This window comes from Oratosquilla oratoria, chromosome 15 (genome assembly GCF_046742065.1).
Source record: "Oratosquilla oratoria isolate Oo_2021 chromosome 15, ASM4674206v1, whole genome shotgun sequence".
NCBI lineage: Eukaryota > Metazoa > Arthropoda > Malacostraca > Stomatopoda > Squillidae > Oratosquilla > Oratosquilla oratoria.
Genome location: NC_134791.1, coordinates 42,297,351 through 42,322,944, shown reverse-complemented (window position 1 = coordinate 42,322,944; position 25,594 = coordinate 42,297,351). Strand labels below are relative to the sequence as shown.

Genomic DNA, 25,594 nt, shown 5'->3' with positions numbered 1-25,594 from the left:
TGGTATATGTATTATCATAATTATCATTATTATTATTATCCTCTTTTATTTCTTTTTTTTTCAGAAAAAGGGAAATGAAGTTGTGAAAGGTATTTGTAAGTATGAATGATGTTATATATAATTGGAAGTGCAATTTCATAGTTTCAAAATCAAACTACTGATGATTAATCTGGGAGATTGAGTTATTGTCCAGTTCATAAATTGATCTTTTTTATTTATAGCCTATATGTGTCCTGAAGGGACCATGTGTTCATTCCACATTTTATATTTCTATCTATATAACAAAAACTTTTTTCCCCTTATAAGAGAGGTAGCCAAAGTCAAAGGCACATATCTACTCTCACCTATTTCACTCCCATCCGGTACCACCCTTTCCTCCCTTACATTTAACACATAAGACTATTTTCAAATGTAAAAGTATTCCAATGCTGTATGCTAACCTGTAACCTACTAACTCTGCCCATAAAGAACAGAAATAGAGCAGAGTTAGCATAATTCTGCTGTGCTTCCTGCAGTAGTAAATGAGCTGCTTCAACACCAGCTCTAACTTTGGTGCCATCCAGAGCGAAGAAGGGCCGTACAATAGTATGGTACCACAGCAAGGCTAAGCTGTCAATATGAATAATTATAATCACTAGTCTTCAACTGACATTAGCATGTGAAGAACATATACACATCTTCATTTGTCTGTTCCTAATAATGTGCAACACTTCACAATCTAGCAATGCCACTTCATCTGTAATGAAATTCTTGCCACCATCCTTATTTGAAATTATAGGTACAATATATGCTAAAAACTATAATCAGTGTTGGTATAATATATATATCAGTCCCTCCAAAATGCTGTCCCCAAACCATTAATACTGTCATGTACCACTTCTCTGGGAATAAATTTCCATTTTTGCCAGACCCTATGGTAGGGGAGAAAGAATAATGCCTCTGAGTGTTCCCAACTGTGTAGTAAAAGGCAACTAAAACAGGATGGAGGATAGGACTAGGCATCCTACTCTCTAGCCCCAAAAGGGGACATTCCTGTGAGAAGTCAAGGCATAAGAGGGTCTGGGAAGAGTTGTCCAACCAGAACCCTAAGGTTTGGGTCTTTTAATGTGCATGGGTGTGGTACAGATGAGAGTAAAAGGGAAGAGATAGGCAGTATGTTTGTGAAAAGATGGATATGTTGGCATTGAATGAGACTAAGTTAAAAGGGAGAGGCAATTTTGAGTTTGAGAGTGTAGTGGGGAGGGTGTCAGGAGTGAAGAGAGGATGAGGGAGAGAAGGGGTGGCTATATTAGTAAGTGAAAAGATAGGTAAGCGTGTGGTGGAGTGGAAGGAGGTTTCTTCAAGGTTAATGTGCATAAAGGTGAAACTGGGAAGGGAGATGTATTTTACCTAGTTTCCCATTTTCAATGGTGACCCCATATGAAAATGGAAAACGTCAACAGGAAAAGAAAGAAGATTTACCTAGTTGCATTTTATGGGAAGAGAGCTATGCTCATATTGACCCGTCTTTGTATCTTTCAGCATCAAGTTTGTTCTTAAGTTCTTGTATAGTTTTTGCACTCACTGCTTCCTCATCCAATTTATTCCAGATATCCACCACTCTGTGGGTTTTTGTAAGTGCATATGGGCCTGGTAGAGAGAAGAGTGTTGACTGTAGAGGAAAGGGAGGCTTTTTTGGATAGAGCTAAATGAGTGCATAGAGGGTTTGGGAAGAAATATCAATGTAATGGTATTGGGAGATCTCATTGTTAGAGTAGGAGATGAACCAATAGATGGAGTGGTTGGGAAGCATGGAGTACCATGAAAAAATTGTAGTGAAGAGTTGATGATAGCTAACACAGTGTTTAGGAAAAAAGTCAACCATAAGTACACATGGGAGAGGGTGGTGGATGGAAGGGTGGTAGATAGGGCTTTGATAGACTATCTAGTGGTACCCAGGAGAAGAGTAGGAAGAGTTTTGGATGTACATGTTCTTAAGAAGAGAGTGCAGGAATATCAGATAATTTTTTGATGGAAGGTAACTTGAGAGTGGAGGATAGATGGAGAAAGAGGAAAAGGACAGAAGGTAGGGAGGTGCTTGAGTGTTGCCTCCCTGGTCTCCTCCTACATCTGCTCCTACCCACTTCTCTTCCTCTTGGGCCTTCTTGGTTGATCTGGTAATTACTGCTACCAAATCCTTCATGTCAGATTCATTATCATTTGTCTGTTTGGTCATAGGGTCATTTACCATCCTTAGTCTATCCTGGACTATCTCACCTATATCATTTTTGAGGAGGACGTCTATCCTCTTCATTGGAAGTTCTGCTATCCCTACTTCAATGCTCGCTGTCCTAACCTCTATTTCAAGTAACACCTTAGCTATGGGTGCTAGTGTTGTCACTCCTCCAGCTAATTCCACAGTAAACTGACTTATGTGTCTAACCTTTAATTTGATCACATTTGGCCTCACAATGGTGCAGGATGCCCCTGTGTCTTGCAGAACCTTGAGTGCATATTTTGGCATCTTTAACATAATGCAACCACTCTTGGCTTACTCTCATATCTTCCATGTTGTATACCCATCTTCACCTACACAGTAATACCTATCATCTTTATTCCTTGCTACTTCTTTCTTCTTTGTCTTGCTAGAGTCTTTTCCTTGTCTCCAGTCTTGTGTCCCCTTTGCTTCCATTTCCCCTAGGGCAATTTTCCATCCCATGACCATATTTACTGCAGGTATAACATCTACTATTTTTATCCATCTCCCTACGCACATTATATCCTGTCTGGTTTGCTTGTTTCCCATTTCCTGCCTGTACCTTTGTCCATTTGGACTAGCATAACAATCCTGAGTTCTATGCCTAAACCTACCACAGTTGCACTGGACTTATCTCCCCCAACTATCTCCTACTTGTGGTCTCGCATATCTCTCACTCGGAATTACATACAGGGTGTTCAGGATAATTTTGATAATTTTTTTATCTTCTGTCATTTCAAAACCATTTAAAGGATTTACATACATACATACATATACCAAGGCTTTTTCCCCCTTCCAAGGGAGGTAGCCAAAAAGGGAAAGGCATAAAAACACTCCCACCCATTTCATCCCTAAATACACTCCACACCCCCCCCACCCTTCCTCTCATCTGAGCACCTCCTGGATGACGGGTCATCCCTGCACCCTGCCCACCGCCCTGGGTCAGAAGCAGTGTCGCAAGACACAGTACATCCACAGCGAGGCCGCTTCATTTAATCGGCGACCCCCCCTCTCCGTCCCCCTTTGCATATAAGGTGAGGACGGGGAAAAATCCCTTCGGGCTGCGTCAAAATTTACTCACACATACTACCCCACCCCCCACTTCCCCGCCCATTCCTCCTCATGCAGTCACAACATCATCCATATACAACCATTCTCCACTCACCTCTGTCTTCCGTCCTCTCCCTTCCTTCCTCAACAGACATTCCCCTCTTCCCCAAAGCCCCCTTCACCCCATCCATCCACCTCATCCTAGGACGTCCCCTCATGTTCACTCCCTCCACATCTGCCTTCCATACCTCTTTTACTAGTCTTTCTTCACTCATTCTTTCCATGTGTCCAAACCATCCTAATACTCTTTCATCAACCCTATCTCCCAAATCCTTTTTCACCCCTGTTCTCCTCCTCACCTCCTCATTTCTCACTCTATCTAGCCTAGTAACCCCCACCATACTTCTCAGACACCTCATCTCAAACACATTCAAACTCCTCTCTTCTTCTCTTATGTTCCACGTTTCTGCCCCATACAGTGCTGTTGGCACAATCACTCCTTCATACAGTCTCCTCTTCGCATCCATTCCCAAATGTCTATTCCTCATTACACTCTTTAAACCACCAAGGCATTTACTCGCTTCTCTCAATCTACATTCTACCTCCACCTTCACTCCACCTTTTCCTGCTACACTTGCACCCAAGTATCTAAAACTATCCACTTCCTCCAGTCGCTCTCCCTTAATGTTCACTTCCAGTCTACTGCCACTTTCACCCCTTGTACATCTCATCACCTTACTTTTACCCACATTTATCTTTAGCTTTCTTCTATCACATACTCTCCCAAACTCTGCCAGTAAAGTGCAATGGATAGCTGATTCTGTGTACTACTGGTGGGTGTGAGAGCTAGAGAGTATGGATGACTGGAAAGTACTGGAATATTTGAAGAGAGTGTCCCGCATCATGACAATTTGCACCGGATTAAAAAAATTCGGAAATCTTAGCTGCAGCTCAGTGCTCCATGAATACCATGAAGACTGAGATGTGAGCTGGAGAATTGTGATGGAGATGTGGATGCAGTGGCTAGCAGGAAAGATCATAGCAGGGATTCTGGCTCTCTCCTCACAACAAAATTTGTCAAGAAGCTGCAACAAATGGTGCAGCAAGATCCAGGCAAGACAATGTGGACCTTGATGAGAGAGATGGGCATCAGAGTGGCAACTATGAAGAAAGTACTGAACAGGGATTTTCACTACTCCTCACACAAGAGGCGCAAGGGCCAACTACTTACTGCCAAGCCCCACGAGAACTGCCTTACGAAAGCCAAGAAATTCCTCAACAAGGTCAAACATTCAGCTGAGCTGAGGATGCTCTGGATCTTCTCAGATGAGAAGAACTTGTGCCAGGACCAGTTGCATAATGTGCAGAACAACAGGTGGCTAGTCTACAGTCTGAACAAAGTCCCGCGCTTCATGAAGATCAAGTTCCCTCAAACTGTATTTACCTAGTTGCCTATTTGTATCATATGGGAAGGGGAGCTATGCTCATAATGACTATCCGAGTTACAGCATACAACCACTCCTCGTTTAATGACCTACTCGGTTAACGACAACACGGAGTAATGATGGGCTTTATGACAGACCAATATTCATTTAACGTAAATCTCCCGAAGTTACGACGTCGTGTACGATAAGTTGGCTGAGGCAAATTTGTATGATGTTATAAATGAACTTGTACGGTGGATATTACCTGTGAGGTAAAGTGTTCTGAAGCTTAGGTCTACATTATCATCCTGCAAGCTGCAAAAACTACCTGGGGTACAGTATATACCGGTATTGGTAAATTTTTAGTTTCAACCATGGGCACAAAATAGCAATAGAAAATTAATGATTAATTTTGTAAATTCTAATGTATCAACGTAATATACAATTTTGTGAGCGGAAAGAAAAAAACAAAAAAGGTGCTAAAACAGATTTCATAAGTAACGAAGTCGTGTCGGATGAATGGTACGCCATGTTTGTTATGAATGATGCCGACGTCATAGAAATGAAAGGATGATAAATTCGTCTAACCTAACCTGTGTTTAATAAATCATTACCTGCAAATTAAATGTCATCCGGCTCGTCCTCGTTGTCGTCGTCGTGAGAGATGTTGGTGGGCTTTTCATCATCCTCATTGTTCTCGTCGTGAGAGACGTTGGCGGGCTTTTCAACCACTCTCTCAGCTTGCAGGGTATACAAAGTTCTTGCAGCTTGAAGGAATGCATGTATCTCCACTCCATAACATTCCTTCAAGAAAATATACCTGGCGAGGTACTGTCGGAAGTACCAAGGCCGTCAATTGACAGATGACAAGATGGCGTCCCGATCCTATGCTACCGACTTCGTTCATTAGCATATTTGCTTGTAGCAAGGTATTTTTTATTTTCATTTCCGCCCACAAAATTGCATATTACATTGATACATTTTAATTTACAAAATTAATAATTAATTTTCTATTGCTATGTTGTGCCCATGGTCGAAACTAAAAAAATACCACGGTATTTAACCCCTTCCATACGGTGCCGCATACGTAGGCGGCATGAGGAGCAAGTGGATACGCGAGGCTGCCATATCGGCGTCTTGATTATATTTATTGTAGTTGCCCCTGCGTAATGACATACTCTCTAAACTGTCTTCATCACATTTTCTATGGTTATCAAAATTCACGGGTGAAAGAGAGAACGATCGATATAAGTGGTGACTATATTTTATGATGCAAGTATTATTACGACACATCATACGTCTGACAGCTAATGCTGCCCGCGAGATTTTGGCCCGTACTGAAGAGGTTTATATGGAATGTCAGCATATGCGGATTTGGTCATACACGGTAATTTCAGGAACCTAACCACTGCGTTATTTGAGGGCTTTCTGTACTATGAAAACAGTAAATAATGCTTTAATGTACTGTATAAAAGAGGGAAAATACACGAAAATAAAGATACATGTATTGCTGGACATTTTACATACAGTACATGTACGTATATGTATACACTTTCGCTTAACGACCAATTTGGTTAATGACGGCGACGCTGGTCCCAATTGTTGTCGTTAAACGAGGAGTGGTTTTACGCGAGTTATGACCACCCGTACTTACAACCATGTCTAGCAGATGCCTATTATGAGTTTACTGTATATGTCTGGCAACACAGCTCGTAAGATAGTAGTGGCAGCCCGGCATTGTGTACGACAGTTATGGCAGGGATGGAAAAGTTGCTATACATGTGGTTGGAAGATAATAGGCAAAGAAATGTGAAAGTGATGTTGCAAGCAGTGCAAAGGCTACAAGTTAATTTCGCATGTTGAAAGAATGTGCAGGTGAAGAATACGCTTCACATGAATTCATAGCAAGTGCTGGGTGGTTTCATCGCTTTCGAGAGCGTTACCAGGTTCACCATGTGTTGTCGAAAGGTGAGGCTGCTAGCAGTGATACACCTGCAGCTAAGGCATTTATGGAAGAGTTTGATAAATTAATTAGCACACATTATTGGAGTCAATACTGACTCCTGTGGAACTCCACTAATCACTTCTTCCCAAGCTGAACTCGTTTCTCTAAGCACCACCCTCATTTTCCTTCCATGCAAAAAATCCTCCATCCAGTTTAGTAGTTTACCTTTTATCCCTCCTATATTTTCCATTCTTTAAAATAATTTTTTATGTGGTACTTTGTCGAAGGCTTTTTGTATATCTAGGAAAACACAATTAGCCCATCCATTCCTTTCTTATATTACATCTATTAGTCTTGAGTAGAAACAGATTAAATTTGTGGCACATGATCTTCCCTGTCTGAATCCCAATTGTCTCAAATTTATATTTTCTTTTTTCAAATGTTTTATCCATCTATTCTTAATAACCTTTTCACAAATTTTGGCTACAGTGCTTGTAAGGGAAACCAATCTGTAATAATTTGTTGTATCTTTGTTTCCTCTCTCTATATATAATTCCTCCTTTAGTTCAAGTTCTATTAATATGTGATCAATCTTCCCAAATAATGTCTTTTATTCAATTTTATCCACAATTTCAGGTTCTGTTGTAAATATTGAGATGAAATGTCTGAGAAGTATAGTAGAGGTTACTAAGTTTTATAGAGTGAGAAATGAGGGGGTGAGGAGGGCGGGAGTGGAAAAGAAGATGGCAGATAGGACTGATGAAAGATTACTGGGATGGTTTGGTCACATGGAAAGAATGAGTAATGAAAGATTGGTAAAAGAGGTGTGGAAGGCAGAGGTGGAGGGAGTGAACTTGAGGGGATGACCGAGGACAAGATGGATGAGGTGAAGGGGGCATTGAGCAATAGGGGAATGTCTGTTGAGCAAGGAAAGGAGAAGGCAGGAGATAGGGATGAGTGGAGAATGTGTATGGATGATACTGTTATCCAAGGAAGGGAGAGATGGGGGTGCTTATGTGTGAATGATATTTTGATGCAGCCTGAAGAGATTTCTTCCTGCCTTCTCTCTTTCTGCATGAGGGGACAGAGAGGGGGGGTGGTTGCTGTCGATGTACTGTGTCTTGTTGCATTTGTTTGATCCTAGGCAGGTGGCAGATGCAGTTATAGGGTGGGAAAAGCTCTTGGTATATAGATAGACTACCCCGCCTGGGTCAAGTCCATAATCCAGGTACCTGCCCCGCAAGTCTGCACATTGCAGAGGTATTCACCTAGTTGTAGTATATAGGAAAAGAGCAACACTCATGGGCTCATGTCTCCTATTCTCCAATTTAGCATATATAGCTTCAAATTCATGTATGTTTCTTACTTGGTCTGTATCCTTTTTAGAATTATCATACTTAGATTTGAATTTATGTCTTTGTTCCACCTTGGGCTTATAATCACCTAAGCTATTCCAGGTATTTATGTATCTGAATGGATAACTGTATTTCTTCACATATTTTAGACATGTAGTCTTTCCTAATTTGTTCTTATGACCTTTTGAAGCCCTCTTATCCTTAATCAAGAGATCTCTTCTGTCAATGTAATGTATCCCTATTTGTGACCTGAATACTGTAATCATATTACCTCTTTCTCATCAATCTTTCAATGTTGGCAGATCCAATTCTTTTAGTCTCTCCTTATATAGTTTATCTGCCATGCTGGGAACCAGTTTGATTGCTGCCCTTTATATTCTCTCCATCTTGCTTATATCCTTCACTCTGTGTAAAGACACACCACCAATACATATCTTGGACAGGTCAGGGTTCTGATGAGTTTTTTCATCATCTCTTTATTCATACAATGGAAAGCCACTTTAATCTTTAATTTATCTAATCTTCTCTTAACCACTTCAGTACAATGATGTCTACATAGGCATCACGAGGTGCAAGTGGGTACATGAGAATGCTGGTGTCGGCGTCTTGATTATATATATTTTTTGTAGTTGTACATGAGTTAACCCCAGATTCTGTGAACTGATTTGATCATATTTTCTGTGTTTATTATTACTCAGAGTAAATGAGAATGAGTGATACAAAAGTGACTTTATATTTTATAATGGAAGTAATGTGAGGCTTTATTCATATGGCAGCTGATGCTGTGAGTGAGAATTTGACTTGTACTGAAGTGGTTAAAATAACCAATTGTTTCAGTGCTTATTACATTGTTACTAAGTCTATTCCATTTGTTAATCACTCTTTTGGTAAGCTAGTTCTTACCTATTTCCTTCTTAAACCTGAATTGTCCAATTGAAAGCCATTACTATGAGTCCTGCCCCAGTCTCAATATGATGACTTTGCCTGCTTCACCCTTGTTAAAGCCCTTAACTCATTTGAATACCTCTATTAGATCACTCTGCACTTTTCATTTTTCCAGAGAGTGTAAGTTAAGATACCTAAGCCTGTCTTCATATGGTAAATTTCTGAGTCCTTGTATCATTTTGGTGATTCGCCTCTATACTATTTACAGTGAATTCATTTCTATAGGATGGAGACCATAACTGTACCACATAGTCAAGGATTGGTCTATTGGTTCTATTATTTGTGACCATTCTAAAAATAAACCTTAATGCCCTATTAGCCCTTTTCCTGGCATTAATGCATGATTTCCTGGGCTCACTAACCCCTAAGTCCTTTTCAGGTTCTGTTTTCTTTAAAATGGCATTATCTAAGCTATACCTATTAGCTGGGTTGTGTAATCCTATGTTCAACACATTGCACTTTGAGATATTAAAGTCCATTTGCCATTACACTGACTATGTAAACAATTGATCAAAATTCTGCTACAGTATCCCAGCATCTTCTCCTGATCTAATATGGCATCCTATTCTAGTGTCATCCACAAACTTATTAACCCCTTCCATACGGTGCCGCACACGTAGGCGTCATGAGGAGCAAGTGGATTCGCGACGCTGCCATATCGGCGTCTTGATTATATTTATTGTAGTCGCCCCTGTGTTTTTACATTCTTCCAAATGCGCCCTGAATCCCATTCTCTGTGGTTTTCAAAATTCGCGGGTGAAAGAGAGAACGATCGATATAAGCGGCGACTATATTTTATGATGCGAATATTATTTCGTTACGTCATACGTCTGGCATTGGTTGCTGCCCGCGAGATTTAAGTCCCGTATTGAAGTGGTTAAAATCACTATTAATTCCATTGTTCAAGTCGTTTATATACATAATGAACAATAATGGCCCCAAAACTAAGCTCTGGGGAAATCCACTATTAACATTACACATTTGGATTTTACAATGTTAATGGTGACCCTCTATTTTCCATCAGCAACCTCTGTTATAATCTATTTAAACACTTTTCCTCCTATGCCAGTTCATATGTCTCACCCACAATCCTGCTATGCCTGTCAGGTGATGGGTTGTATCTTGTCAACATTCCTAAATCTTTCTCCTCTTTTGGTTTTGATTTATGAAATTTTTTGGCTCGAAGGCCAAGCGCCGGAGCCGGTAGGCCATTCAGCGCTCTTTTGGTTTTGTTATGGATTTATGTCCCAAGGAATAGTTTAAAGATGGTCCTTAAGAGCTATTGCCCACTGCCAATACTTATGTTGCATTTCTTGGTATTGAAATTAATTTTTCATTCTTGACTTCATGTGAATGTGGCGTCTAGATCCTTTTGCAACTGCCTACAGTCCTCATTTTTCACTTTTCTCATGATTTTTGTATCATCTGCAAATATGTAGATATAGTTTGTTGTATTTAGAGATGGTTGGAGATAGTAGAGAGAAGTGCGAGGTGAGCCAGTTGTTGTTTGCAGACAACAATGTGCTTGTGGTGGGGTCAGAGGAGAGGGATTAATACAGCTGGTGACAGTCTGAAGAGGTATGCCCTAGGAGAATGTTCAAGGTAAATGTAAGTAAAAGTAAGATGATGAGATGTACAAAGGGAGAAGGTGGCAATGAGTTGGAAGTGAGTCTGACAGGAGAGAGTTTGGAAGAAGTGGATATTTTTAAGTATCTGGGGTCACATGTATTTATCTAGTTGTATTTACCTAGTTATATTTTACGGGAAGGGGAGCTACACTCATGGTGTCCCGCCTTTGTATCTCGCAGTGTCTAGTTTGCTCTTAAATTCATGAATGGTTTTTGCGCGCACTATTTTTTTGTCCAGTTTGTTCTAAGTGTCCACCACTCTATGTGAACTACTGTTTTTCTTCAGATCTCTTCTGTAACTATGTTTTCTGAGTTTCTTTCCATGCCCTCTTGTGTTTCTCTTGTCCCAATTTAACAAGTCCTCTCTATCAAGTATTTCTGTGTCCTTCATGATTCTGTAGATGGTCAGTAGGTTGCCTCTCTCTCTCTTCTTTGCTCCAGAGTTGGTAATTACAGTTTAGTCAGTCTCTCCTCATATGACAAGTTTACAAGTGCAGGGGCCATTTTTGTGGCTGCTCTCTGGATTCTTTCTATTTTCTTTATATTCTTTTTGGTACTGGGTGACCACAATGTCGCTGCATACTCTAGTCTAGACCTTATCGGTGTGACTAATATTTTTTTAATAATTTCTTCATCCAAATATGTAAATGCCACTTTTATTGATCTTAGCAAGTTGTAGGATTCTCCAACAATTTTGTTTATCAGTTTATCATGGGACAAGTCGTTTGAGATAATTACACCCAAATCTTTTTTGGATCCCACTTTCTTTACCTCCTTAGTTCCAATTTTATATTGTCCTCATAAAGAATTAAAACACAATTACCAACCTCCCAACATCAATATGGATTCAAAGAATGCCATTCTACCAGCACACTGGTCTTTACCATCACACAACAAGTATTAGCGGGTTTCAACAAGACATCATCTCCAAATAGAACAGTGAAGATGGCAACAAACTTGTACAATGGCAAGACTGGGACAATGGACTGACTAGTTGATTAATCAATTGACTGAACAGTTGATAGTCTTCTCTGAGCATTTACTTATTCTCAATACTTTGCAATTTTTGACATGTTCATTTTCCACAAATGACTATAGGCATATATGCTGTCTAGATCTTAAAACAATTTGCAGACTCCCTCATCTTTTAGTCTCAGGATTATTACTTTGTCTGCAAACATGTTAGTGTAGCTTGATGTACTACCAATCATGTAATTTATGCAGACCAAGAACATCATAGGTGTTAGTAGTGCTGATTCTTGCGAGACTTTACTGCACACAAACATAAATACTTGGCTCCCAATGACATTAAGTCATCTTCCAATCTATTAAAGTTCAACATTCTACAAAATGACAATGCTTTTTACATTTAACAAAAATATATGCAAGCCACAGACCTCTAAATCTCTTAATCCAAGAGAAAATGTAACTTTTTCCATGCGACATGTTAAAAATATATTTATAAAAAAATATAAATAAAGGCTTTCAAACTGATTATATGTATATACAAGATAATGTTGAAATGTTTAGCCTATAATTATGTATCATTAAAGCCTGGTAATGTGCAAATTTTGGCTCTTCAAACATGAACTTCTAAGACTTACGTTGCTAAAGGTGCTCGCATATCATGAGATTTGCGAGTGAACATGAGAGCTGATAGACCTGCTAGCCTATCTCCTTGTAAACCCAGAACATGGACTAGCCGGAGTAGGGACGGTGGTAGTAATGACATACAGAGTTGAAACAAACCATAACCAAAACTCACAGAGGCCATCAACCGTGACACAACATCTGAAGAAAGTTTTCTGCCAAAGAAAAATATTATATTACACTATAAATATTACTTTGTCATGAAGTCTGGAGATGACTTATTCTACACCATAATTATATTTATAATTCATATAACAAATTATCTAGAAAAAATTAAAATTCCAGAATCAAACTACATATACATGTACATATACAAAGAAAACTTGTCCCCCTTGTAACTAAGTGGCTTAGTCAAAGCACACATCCTTGCAACATCCATTCCATACCTATCCAAGACACATAACATTCCCCCCACTGTTCACATCACTTGAATCAGAGGCAACACAGCATATTGGAGGACTAGGAGACAAACTTCTTGAATGTATGAAAGATTTTTTGAAGGGAAGTTACATCAGGACAGTAGTAAAGGAAAAGATGTCAAGATAGAGAGCAGTAATGAGTGGAGTTCCACAAGGTTTAGTGCTTTCACCTATAATGTTTCTTATGTCAATGACATGATGGGAGGTACAACAAGCTATGCTAACACATTTGCAGATGATGCAAAATCATGGGAAGAATGAAAAACAAGGAGGACTATAAGTTATTGCAAAAAGATCTAGCTCCACCTTTAAACTATTTCTTGAGTGAACACAGTACAAAAACAAGAGGAGACATATCAGCAGGATTGTGGGAGAGATGTACAGACTGCTACAGAACATTAAAGTGGCTTTTCACTGTATGGATGTAGAGATGATTAAAATACTCATTGAAATCCTGATTTGCCCAAGATTGGAATATGTGTCAGTTGTATGGTAACCATACATCATATCACCTCTTTCTCTCTGATCTTTCAAAGTTGGCAGACCCAATGCTTTTACTCTTTCCTCATATGGTTTATCTACCAGGCTGGGGGCCAATTTGGTTGCTGCCCTTTTTATTGTGTCAGTCTTGCTTATATTCTTCAATCTGTTGGGGAACCATAATGATTATGGTTCCCCAACAGATTGAAGAATATAAGCAAGACTGACACAATAAAAAGGGCAGCAACCAAATTGGCCCCCAGCCTGGTAGATAAACCATATGAGGAAAGAGTAAAAGCATTGGGTCTGCCAACTTTGAAAGATCAGAGAGAAAGAGGTGATATGATTACGATATTCAGGACACTAAAGGGGTTACATTACATCAGTGGTCCCCAACCTGTAGCTCGCGGGCACCATGGCACCCTCGGGACCCTATTATGGTGCCCGCAAGGGTCAACCAGAAAACTGTGAAACATCCTTCATTTTAACACGTTCTATATAAGTATATATATATACTTCTCTCTGGGGGAAGGCACCTTCTGCTATGTTTATAATGACAGATGTAGCCTTCAGCCTACAAAAGGTTGGGGACCACTGCATTACATTAACAGAAGAGATCTCTTGATTAAGGATAAGACAGATTTAATAGGTCATGAAAATGAACTTATGAAGAGTACATGTCTAAAAGATGTGAAAAAATACAGTTCTCCATATAGATGCATAAATAATTTACTTAAAAGGTGATATACCCCAAGCTGGAATGATACACGTATTCAAATCTAAATATGGTAATTGGAAATCATAGATATGAAGTTGGATCTGTACATGAATTTGAGGCTAGATATGATAAACTGGAGAGTAGGAGATGGGACCCAACCAGTTTTGTTTCTTTCCTGTAAATTTCAATTACCGTATTTTTCGGACCATAAGGCGCGGGCAAAATCCTTAAAATCGGCCAAAATTGGGTGGTGCGCCTTATCGTGAGGTGCGCCTTATGTGTGGCTTCATTGCAAAAAAATGCCTCGGACAGTGACGTACTATTTTCACACGTTTCGTAGCTAGCCTGCCGACGGCGACAGTGCATAGGCCTAGCAAAAGTTACAACCAAGTTATAACCAAGATGCATGTATCTTGACAAGAAAATTGCGAAAACTTCAACAGTTTTCGAGTCCATGCCACCGCATTCATTAACGCTATCATGGCTATGACACGTTAGCGTCTACAACAAAGACAGCCATTCTACATTGGTCTAGTCTCGCTCCACTCCGACTGTAGTCATTTGGGTATTTTTTAAGTTTCGACCATGGGCGCAATATAGCAATAGAAAATTAATTATTAATTTTGTAAATTAAAATGTATCAACGTAATATGCAATTTTGTGGGCGGAAATGAAAAAAAAAAAAAAAAAAACCTTGCTACAAGCAAATATGCTAATGAACGAAGTCGGTAGCATAGGAACTGTATACCCCGCAAGCTGAGAGTGGTTGAAAAGCCCGCCAATGTCTCTCACGATGACGACAACGAGGACGAGCCGGATGACATTTAATTTGCAGGTAACAATTTATTAAACACAGGTTAGGTTAGACGTCGGCATCTATCATAACAAACATGGCGTACCATTCGTCCGACAAGACTTCGTTAATTACGAAATCTGTTTTAGTAACTTTTTTCGTTTTTTATTTCCACTCACAAAATTGCATATTACATTGATACATTACAATTTACAAAATTAATAATTAATTTTCTATTGCTATATTGTGCCCATGGTCGAAACTAAAAATTTACCTTCATTTGTAATCTTGTGTTTTTACGTGAATAGAGAATTCCGGGAATAAAAGTTTTTAAAACTGCTAATGCTGGTTTTATTCCCTACAATTCCCGTAACGTGTTTATATTGTTTTTTAGGGGTATTGGTAGGGCAGACCATCCATGGAGGTGGTCTGATTTCACTGACCAAAATGAAAAAATATATCATTTATTTTTGTAATTTTGCTAAATCCCAAACAATTTTTCTCATTCGACAACGAAAATGATCAGTTCTGAATGCACTCACATAAGCATGATTATCTGATGACGAGACCAGCTGTGCCTTATGGTCAGGTGTGCCTTATGTATGGACGGGAAAGAGCAAATTACGGGTGCGCCTTATGGTACGAAGCACCTTATGGTCCGAAAAATACGGTAGATAAATATATACAGAAGTCAAATGGGTTCGGCATGATGATTGACACAACTGTTGGAAAAATTGACCAACTGTGTGCCCAGAGGGAGAAGAAATACTATTCAGGGCCTTTGTTGAAGAATAGAATTGGTGGTTCCAATTCTGGAAACTAAAGGTCTTATTTCATTTTAGTTTATTTTCATTACAAAGTGTGAATTTATCTTAAATTACAAATGGCAAAATTTGAAGGTTTTCCATAAGTAAGGGTGAATTACCTCATTACAGAAATTGATCAGGATGATACTGAGGCCAAAATAAAAGGAGGTAAGTGAATTCTCAATCGAGTTGAAACAATTGAGAATAGGTCCTATGAAAGAGGGGGGGAGAGGTCTAGCCAGTACTTTATTCCAAGGCCCAGGAGATAAGGAGGGTCCCACAGCAACCATTCTCCCCTCAAGAACAAGCACTTTCTACTACCCCAAGTATGAAATACACTTACATTCATCTACATAAGCATCACTATACTTATCACACCACACTTACTTCTTTTTATTAGTATTTATAATTGATTAACGTAGACCTAGTTGTACAGACATAGATTTATTGGACATTAAATCCTCAATTTAAAAAAAAATCTCTGCCTGCTTCAGGGTCCCAAAGGGCTGTAGCACCTTGCAAAATTTCTCTTGGAGGCCCTGACTGAGAAAATTACTTTCTTCCCATTGGTTAAAGTTTCATGACCTAGAGTGAAAGCTTGAACAAGAAAAGGCCACAAGTCCACCTCAGAAAAGAGATATTGATAAACTTGAAAGAGTAAATGAGATTTTGACAAGTGAGAAAAATAATCTTCCCTATGTCATTAAAACAAGTGAGGCCAGGGCAAAACCAAATGAGGATAAGATCTGTGAACTGCTGAAGGTACAATAAGGCTGGTTATAAGGTCAACAGGATACAATAACCTTTAACAAGATTACAAAGCAACAGAGAAGAGAAACTGATGGGCTAGAAGAAGGAATAGTGGAAGTTACTGAAAAAAGGGAATTTCTTGTCAAGGGTGTAATTGATAAAACTACATGTCATACTTTTTGACTGGTGGGAAGACCACATCACTTCACAGAAGGTATGCTAGGAATATGAGATACAAAAGGCTATGGAAATTACTTTTATGATTATGGGAAATTACTTGAATGTAAATTATTAGATTGATGATGTGTCTAAGTGACAGATAGCATGAATCTGTCTGTAAGATGACATCTGGGAATTTTCATGTTTTTTTTGTGTGGGGGGGGGGGTAAGTGGGCTTTTTATTATTTTTCATAATTATTTCTTGTTGACAGGCTGAAGAAATGGAGCTTCCTTTCTGTGTCATTTTGTGAGAAGAAAAGAAAACGGGGGTGAAGGGGACTTGCTCAAGGTTATCTGTGACCTCGGGATTGGATTTCTGTGGTGTTATCTGTGATAGGGAGGAGAATTTTGGTTGTGGCACTTGTGTCCACAAAACAGATAGATTGGTGGACCAGTGTGATGAGTCCACCCCCATTGCCGTCGGTCTGGTGTTGTCTAATGGTGGTGAAATTGTGAAATGTTGGTGTTTTGTGCGAGTGTCTTAGTTTTGTTTCTTGTATGATGGCAATGTGTATGTTGTGTTGTTTGAGGAAGTGTTCGAGTTTGTGATTTTTTGTGTTGATGCCACTGATGTTGTGTTGTAATATGTTGAAGCTGTGTGTTCTGTATGTATTGTATTTTGCCTTCTTGGGTTGGGGTGTTGATGGGGAAGGTATAAGATCTGGGTTAGAGGAAGGGAAAGGTGTGATTGGGGACAAAGGAAGGGGAGGACTGATTGAGGATAAGGCCAGGGGGAGACTGGGTGTGGGTAAGGGTGCAGGCTGTGATTGGGAAGATGGGAGTGAAGTTATTGGAGGGCAGGTAGAACATGTCCAATTGTTTGTGTATTCGTTTGTGTTTGCAAGTGTTGTGCAAGTGAAGTGGGGCCAATTTTTGCATATGTTGCAGTGAACTGAGCCCTTTGTCTGTCTGCTCAAAGTGATCAGTTTGGAGCATGTTGGGCATGTATATATTGTGGTGTGCCCAGGATTGCTTTCCTAGTTGAAGTCTGTGATAAGTCTAGGGGAAATTTATTACTTTAATTTAAAAAAAGAAAAAATTAGATGATGTATAGAAAGACTCAAAATTAATAAAACACCAGGGCCTGATGGTTGGCATCTTAAAGGAAATGAAAAATGAGATTGTTGTTCCGTAAGGAATTACTTAAAAAGATATCAATCATATCTGGAGATGTCCCAAGAGAATGGAAGTTAGCTAACATTACCCCCATATTCAAAAAGGGTGACAAAAAGAAGCCAATGAACAACAGGCCAATATGCATAACCATTTAATAAAAGAGCCAGCATGGATTCAGATGGAAATGTTCCTGCATGACTAACCTACTCAAATTCTACAACATGGTCATCTCAAATTATGACAAAAGAAACAATATAGGCTTTCAATACTGTCCTGCACAAAAGACTACTCGCTAAATTAGCTTCACAAGGAATAAGTGGTGGTCTATTAAGCTGGACTAGTAATTGATTAAATGATCGTAAACATAGAGTTGTTATCAATGGCAAAACTTCTAGATGGAAAAATATTATGAGTGGAGTTCCTCAGGGTTCCATTCTTGGGCCACTTCTATTCATAATATTTATAAATGATATTGACCATGGACTGAAATCTATTGTCTCCAAATATACATACATAAATATACCAAGGCTTTTTCCCCCTTACAAGGTAGGTAGCCAAAAAGGAAAAGGCATAAAATCATTCCCATCCATTCCATCCCTGAATACACTCCACACCCCTCCACCCTCCCTCTTATCTGAGCACCTCCTGGATGACGGGTCATCCCTGCACCTTGTCCACTGGCCTGGGTCAGAAGCAGTGTCGCAAGACACAGCACATCCACCGCAAGGTCGCTTCATTAAATCGGCGACCCCCCCTCTCCGTCCCCCCATGCATAAAAGGAGAGGACGGGGAGAAATCCCTTCGGGCCACGTCAACTTCTGCTCACACATACCTCACCCCCCATCCCCCCACCCATTCCACCTCATGCAATCACAACATCATCCATATACAACCATTCTCCATTCACCCCTGTCTTCTGTCCTCTCCCATCCTTCCTCAACAGACATTCCCCTCTTCCCCAAAGCCCCCTTCACCCCATCCATCCACCTCATCCTAGGACGTCCCCTCATGTTCACTCCCTCCACATCTGCCTTCCATACCTCTTTTACTAGTCTTTCTTCACTCATTCTTTCCATGTGTCCAAACCATTCTAATATTCTTTCATCAATCCTATCTCCCAGCTCCTTTTCCACCCCTGTTCTCCTCCTCACCTCCTCATTTCTCACTCTATCTAGCCTAGTAACCCTCATCATACTTCTCAGACACCTCATCTCAAACACATTCAAACTCCTTCTCTCTTCTTCTCTTATGTTCCATGTTTCTGCCCCATACCGTCTGGGGTATTGGCTGCTTGTTATTGTGGCAAAGTAGCATGCAGTTGATATTTTAGGGTCTATATGGGGCACCCCTACGGACCAGATCCACACATCATTTTGTCTATGATAGAGGAAAACTCTGTTCATAGAGAAATGATGACACTTTTATACTATGACTGTCCCTCCATTATGCTGTCCCCCAACCCCTTGTTGCTGTCCTGTACCATTTCTCTGATTATTCTTTTTCTGTGATGGGGGAATTCCATGTGGTGGGGGAAAAGAATACTGCCACCAAGGTTTCCCACTTGGATCGTAAGAGGCGAGAAGAAAGGGACAGGGATTGGGACTAGGCATCCTTCTCCTTGTAGCCCCACAGGGGACATTCCTAAACAAAAAAAGAGGCCTCCAAATATGCTGATGATATAAAACTGAACCAATTAGATATTCAAGAAGATTTAGATAAACTACAGCAATGGTCTGAAAAGTGGCTAATAAAATTTAACACGAGTAAATGTAAGGTTATGCATGTAATTAATAACAATGATTACAAGTTATCTGGAAAGTCATTAACAAAAGTGGATAGTGAGAAGGATCTTGGCGTAATTATCAGTGATGATCTCAAATCATTTAAGCAGTGCATTTCCACCTCAGAGAAGGCAAATAAGATTCTAGGACTGAGTGCATGGTCTTTTGATTTTAAAAGTCCATCTGTCATTAACATACATACATAAATACATATACCAAAGGCTTTTTCCCCCTTACATGGGGGGTAGCCAAAAAGAAAAAAGCATAGAAACCACTCCCACCCATTCCATTCCCTACATATTCCACTCCCCTCCACCCTCCTCCCTCCCTCTTATCTTGGCATCTCCTGGATGACGGGTCATCATTGTATCCTGTCCACTGCCCTGGGTCAGAAGCAGTGTTACAAGACACGGCACATCCACAGCAAGGCCGTTTCATAAATTCAGTGACCCCCCTCTCCGTCCCCTCATGCAGAAAAGGAGAAGACCGGGAGAAATCCCTTCGGGCTGTGTCAAATTTTTTCTCATACATACTTCCTCACCCAAAATCCCCCACCCACCCCCCCTCATGCATCATAGCCTCATCTATACACAACCCTTCTCCATTCACCCCTATCTTCTGTCCTCTCCCATCCTTCCTCAACAGACATTCCTCTCTTTTGTAATGCCCCTTTAACCCCATCCATCCATCTCATCCTAGGACACCCCCTCATATTCACTCCTTCCACCTCTGCCTTCCGCACCTCTTTTACTAATCTTTCTTCACTCATTCTTTCCATGTGTCCAAACCATCCTAATACTCTTTCATCAACCCTATCTCCCAGCTCCCTTTACACCCCATAACAAGCTATATAAATCATTAGTTCATCCACATTCGGAATATGGTGTATCTGTATGGTCACCAAATCTCATTAAAGATGTTGACGGATTGGAAAATCTACAACAGTGAGCAACAAAACTGATTCCAAATATCAGAAACAAATCATATGAAAATTGACTAAAAAAGCTTAGACTCGGGGATATTTTTAAACAGATCTTTAAGATTCTATGGGGAATTGACAACATCAGAAGTGATGACATTTTCACACTGAATGTGAATCACACAAGAAATAATGGTCTCAAACTGTCAGGAAGTAGATTTAATTTGGAGATGGGTAGAAACAACTTTGCCAACCATATAGTGAGTAAAAGGAATGAACTTCCTGCAGAGGCAGTGCAATGTACTACAGTTCCAAGTTTTAAGATTCATTTAGATAAGCACCTAAAAAATATGCTGCAATGCCTACCATCTTTTTTATTTATTACTATCTATCTAGTTATTATTATCTATCTGTTAATCTTTTATGTATTATAAATTATTGTTATTTTTGTTTGTTTATTATTTATCATTATTTATTCATGTATCTATACATATTTTTTCTGCATCCAACCTAGTTATGGACCAAAAGGTCTCCTGTTAGCATATTCTTCCTTTGTGCATACATACATCTTTTCCCCCCTTATATGGGAGGTAGCCAAAGTTGAAGGCATAAATCCACTCCCACCCATTTCATCCCCACATAGTCCACTACCATTCATCACCCTTTCCTCCCTCTTTTCTTGGCTCCTCCTGGATGATGGGCCATTCCTGCATCTTGCCTATTGCCCTGGGTCAGAAGCAATATAACAAGACAGCACATCCACAGCAAGGCCACTTCATTTAATCAGCGACCTCCCTTCTCTGTCCCCTCATGCAGAAAAAGAGAAAAAGGGGAGAAATCTCTTTGGACTGGGTCAAAATATCATTCACACACACTCCCTCAGCCACCCCATTCACCACCCACTCCCTTCCATGCATCACAGCATCATCCATACACAACCATTCTCCATTCACCCATATCTTCTGTTTTCTCCTTCCCTTCCTCAACAGACTTTCCCTCTTTCCCAATGCCTCTTTTACCCCATCCATCCATCTCATCCTTGGTCACCCTCTCATGTTCACTCCTTCCACCTCTACCTTCCACATCTCTTTACTAATCTCTCTTCACTCATTCTTTCCAAGTGTCCAAACCATTTCATTAACCCTATCTCCCAACTCCCTTTCCATCTCCACTCTCCTCCACACCTCCTCATTTCTCACTCTATCCAGTCTAGTAACCACTACCATACTTCTCAGGTATTTCATCTCAAACGTATTTAACCCATTCCATATGGTGACACCTACGTAGGCGTCATGAGGAGCAAGTGGGTACGCGAGGATGCCGACGTCGGCGTCTTGATTATATTTATTGTAGTCATACCTGCATGACCCCCATACTCTGTAAACTGGCTTCATCATATTTTCTATGGTTATCAAAATTCACGGGTGAAAGAGAACGAGCGATAGAGCAGTGACTTTATTTTTTATAATGCGAGTATTATGACGCAACATCGCACATCTGGCAGCATTAGCTGCCAGACGTGCGATGTGGCCTGTATTGAAGGGGTTAAACTCTTCCTCTCTCATGTTCTATGTTTCTGTCCCATACAGTGCTGTCAGCACAATCACTCCTTATCATCCATTTCCAAATGCCTATTTCTCCTTACACTTTTCAATCCCCCAAGGCATTTACTTGCTTCTCTCAATCTACGTTCTACCTCCATCTTCACTCCTCCCTTTCATGCCACATTTGCACTCAAGTATCTAAAGCTATCCACTTCCTCCAGTCTCTCTTCCTTAATACTCACTTCCAAATTGCTGCCCTTGTACATCTCATCCTTTGTAATCCTTTGTGATACATATATTATATATATATACATACGAGAAATTCGCTAGTGGACAGTGACATTAATCAGATAATTTTATGACTGTCGCGCAAGGACTCGAACCTGCGCTGTACATGACGACAAGAGGCCCCCATGACTGCCGCCTTACACCGCTCGACCACTGATGCTTCAAGTCTGTTTTCACTAGAGAGAAGGCACAATATTGGGATGAAGGAAATGAAAGGCGATCTCCCCCCATGAGCGAGATAATAACACAAAAAGAAATAATGGAACATTTATCAAACCTTGATGTCAGGAAATTGCATGGCCCGGACGGAATTGCAAATTGGATTCTAAAAGAATGCAAAGAAGAACTAATGGACAAAATACATAACATAATAAGTTGCTCACTTAAAGAAGAAAAAATACCAAAAGACTGGAAAAATGCTAACATTGTACCAATATATAAAGGAGGAAACAAGGAAGAACCAACTAACTATAGACTGGTCTCACTAACAAGCACAATAGCCAAAATTTGTGAGAAAATTATCAAGAATAGATGGGTAAAACACCTGGAAGAAAATAATATAATAAACCCAAGACAATTTGGGTTCAGACAAGGAAGATCATGTACCACAAACTTAATATGTTTTTACTCAAGACTAATAGACATAGTGCAAGAAAGGGATGGATGGGCTGATTGCATTTTCCCGGACTTACAAAAAGCTTTTGACAAGGTGATGATGATATGGTTTAACGTCACACACTCCCCCCCCCCCCTATCGGGAGGCTAGGACAGTGCCCCTCACAGAGGGCTTTCTAGTGTGGAATTTAATGAACCATGGCCTTGGTTCAACTTCGCCGGTGGCAGGATTTGAACCGCCCTCACCTCAACCTTCGCTGCAAGTAAAGACACCCTAACCCGCTCAGCCAGTGAGTTTTGACAAGGTACAACACAAAAAATTATTTAAAAAAAACCTGGAACATATAGGAGGGATACAAGGAAACCTACTAAAATTTGGATGGAGGACTTCCTGATTGGTAGAAAGATGACAATAGTACTCATACATACATACATACATATACCAAGGCTTTTTCCCCCTTACAAGGGAGGTAGCCAAAAAGAAAAAGGCATAAAATCACTCCCACCCATTCCATCCCTGAATACACTCCACACCCCTCCACCCTCCCTCTTATCTTAGCACCTCCTGGATGACGGGTCATCCCTGCACCTTGTCCACTGCCCTGGGTGAGAGGCAGTGTCGCAAGGCACAGCACATCCACAGCAAGGCCGCTTCATTAAATCGGCGACCCCTCCTCTCTGTCCCCCCATGCATAAAAGGAGAAGACGGGGAGAAACCCCTTCGGGCTGTGTCAAATTTTGCTCAGACATACTACCTCACCCTCCCATCCCCCCACCCATTCCACCTCATGCATCACAACATCATCCATATACAACCATTCTCCATTCACCCGTCTTCTGTCCTCTCCCATCCTTCCTTAACAGACATTCCCCTCTTCCCCAAAGCCCCCTTCACACCACCCATCCATCTCATCCTAGGACGTCCCCTCATGTTCACTCCCTCCACATCTGCCTTCCATACCTCTTTTACTAGTCTTTCTTCACTCATTCTTTCCATGTGTCCAAACCATCCTAATTCTCTTTCATCAACCCTATCTCCCAACTCCCTTTCCACCCCTGTTCTCCTCCTCACCTCCTCATTTCTCACTGTATCTAGCCTAGTAACCCCCATCATACTTCTCAGACACCTCATTTCAAACACATTCAAACTCCTCTCTTCTTCTCTTATGTTCCATGTTTCTGCCCCATACAGTGCTATTGGCACAATCACTCCTTCATACAGTCTCATACAGCATCCATTCCCAAATGTCTATTCTTCATTACACTTTTTAATCCACCAAGGCATTTACTTGCTTTTCTCAATCTACATTCTACCTCCACCTCCACTCCACCTCAGTGGTACTCAGAGAAAAATATTCAGGTTGGAAGGAGGTGATCAGTGAAGTTCCACAAGGATCTATATTGGCTATCTATGTGAATGACATGGATGATGACGTGCAATGTTACATGAGCTTCTTTGCAGATGACACCAAACTGTTAAGGAAAGTAAAAATTGAAAAGGATTGCAAATCACTACAGGAAGACCTGAATAAGGTATGGAACTGGAGTCAGAAATGGGAAGTGGACCTCAATATTAAGAAGTGTAGCAAAATGGAGTTTGGAAAAAGTAAAAATAGAATATCAGGACAATATAAAATTGGAACTAAGGAGGTAAAAAAGTGGGATCTGAAAAAGATTTGGGAGTAATTATCTCACATGACTTGTCCTATGATAAACAAATAAACAAAATTGTCGGAGAATCCTATGATTTGCAAAGATCAATAAAAGTGGTATTAACATATTTGGACTAAGAAATTATTTAAAAAATATTAGTCACACTTTTAAGGCCTAGACTAGAATATGTGGCAACATTGTGATCACCTAGTACCAAAAAGAATATAAAGAAAATTGAAAGAATCCTCTTTGCCTCCTTTATCTTATGCTTTACTTCTCTTCTCTTCTCTTTTCTTTGTACCTCTCATATGATTCTCTTGTCCTATTTTGTAACCAATCTGTGAAAGCTTGCTTTTCTCTTCTACAACCTTCTTTGCTTTCTTATCCCACCACTCACTACCCTTTCTTCTATTTCCTCCTGTTCTCCTTGTTCCACACACCATCTTTGCACACCTTGTGAGCCCCTCCTTGAACCATCCTCATTCCTCCTCCACTCCTAGTTCTACTCTATCTTTCTCTCCCATCCACTCCTCTCTCAGCTTCTTCTTGTACTCCTCCTTTACTTTCTCATTTAAACAGTTCACTCTAAGGACCTCCCTACCTTCTGTCTTTTTCCTCTTTCTCCATCTATCCTCCATTCTCAACTTACCTTCCACCAAAAAATGATCTGATATTCCCCTACTCTCTCCCCTTAGAACATGTACATCCTTAACACCTCCTACTATACTCCTGGTTACCACTATGTCCATTAATGCTCTATCTACCACCCTTTCATCCAACACCCTCTCGTCTGCCTGGTTTGTCGACAACCCTGACACAGACAGAGGGCTTGATATACAGACTCAATTCGACTCATTGACTATCATGAACAACACGCATAATCATACACATATCCCATACCAAGCCCTCTACACTCCCTCCTCTCCTGATATCACCTTTTGCTCCCCCTGCCTAACCCCAACAACATCATGGAGAGTGGTCGGAGCCCTTGGTTCTGACCACCTTCCAATCATCATCACCACCAAAACAAGATGCACCCCAGCTGGCCACAGACACACTTACACCAATTACAAGAGAGCTAACTGGGAAGCCTTTAATGAAGAGACAGAACAACATTTTGAAACACTTAACAGTACACCAATCACAAACATAAACAATGCTGTGCACGCTTTTAATACAATCATACATAACGCAGACAAGAGATACATCCCTAGAGGCAACAGAAAATCACACAACCCCAACTTCACACCAGAAATCCAA

General features: G+C 40.3%; 1 protein-coding gene across 3 annotated transcripts in view; it reads right to left on the bottom strand.

Moving 5' to 3' along the window:
• The window catches only part of LOC143033419 (tetratricopeptide repeat protein 39C-like), a 103,496-nt gene that overhangs the window by 24,481 nt on the left and 53,421 nt on the right, over positions 1–25,594 (bottom strand). For all 3 annotated transcript variants that reach the window (XM_076198833.1, XM_076198835.1, XM_076198834.1), the window contains exons 8-9: positions 12,188–12,388; positions 441–609 (exon numbers count right to left, since the gene is read on the bottom strand). In XM_076198833.1, coding sequence (XP_076054948.1) covers positions 441–609; positions 12,188–12,388 — 370 coding nt within the window. The remainder of the gene's footprint in view (positions 1–440; positions 610–12,187; positions 12,389–25,594) is intronic.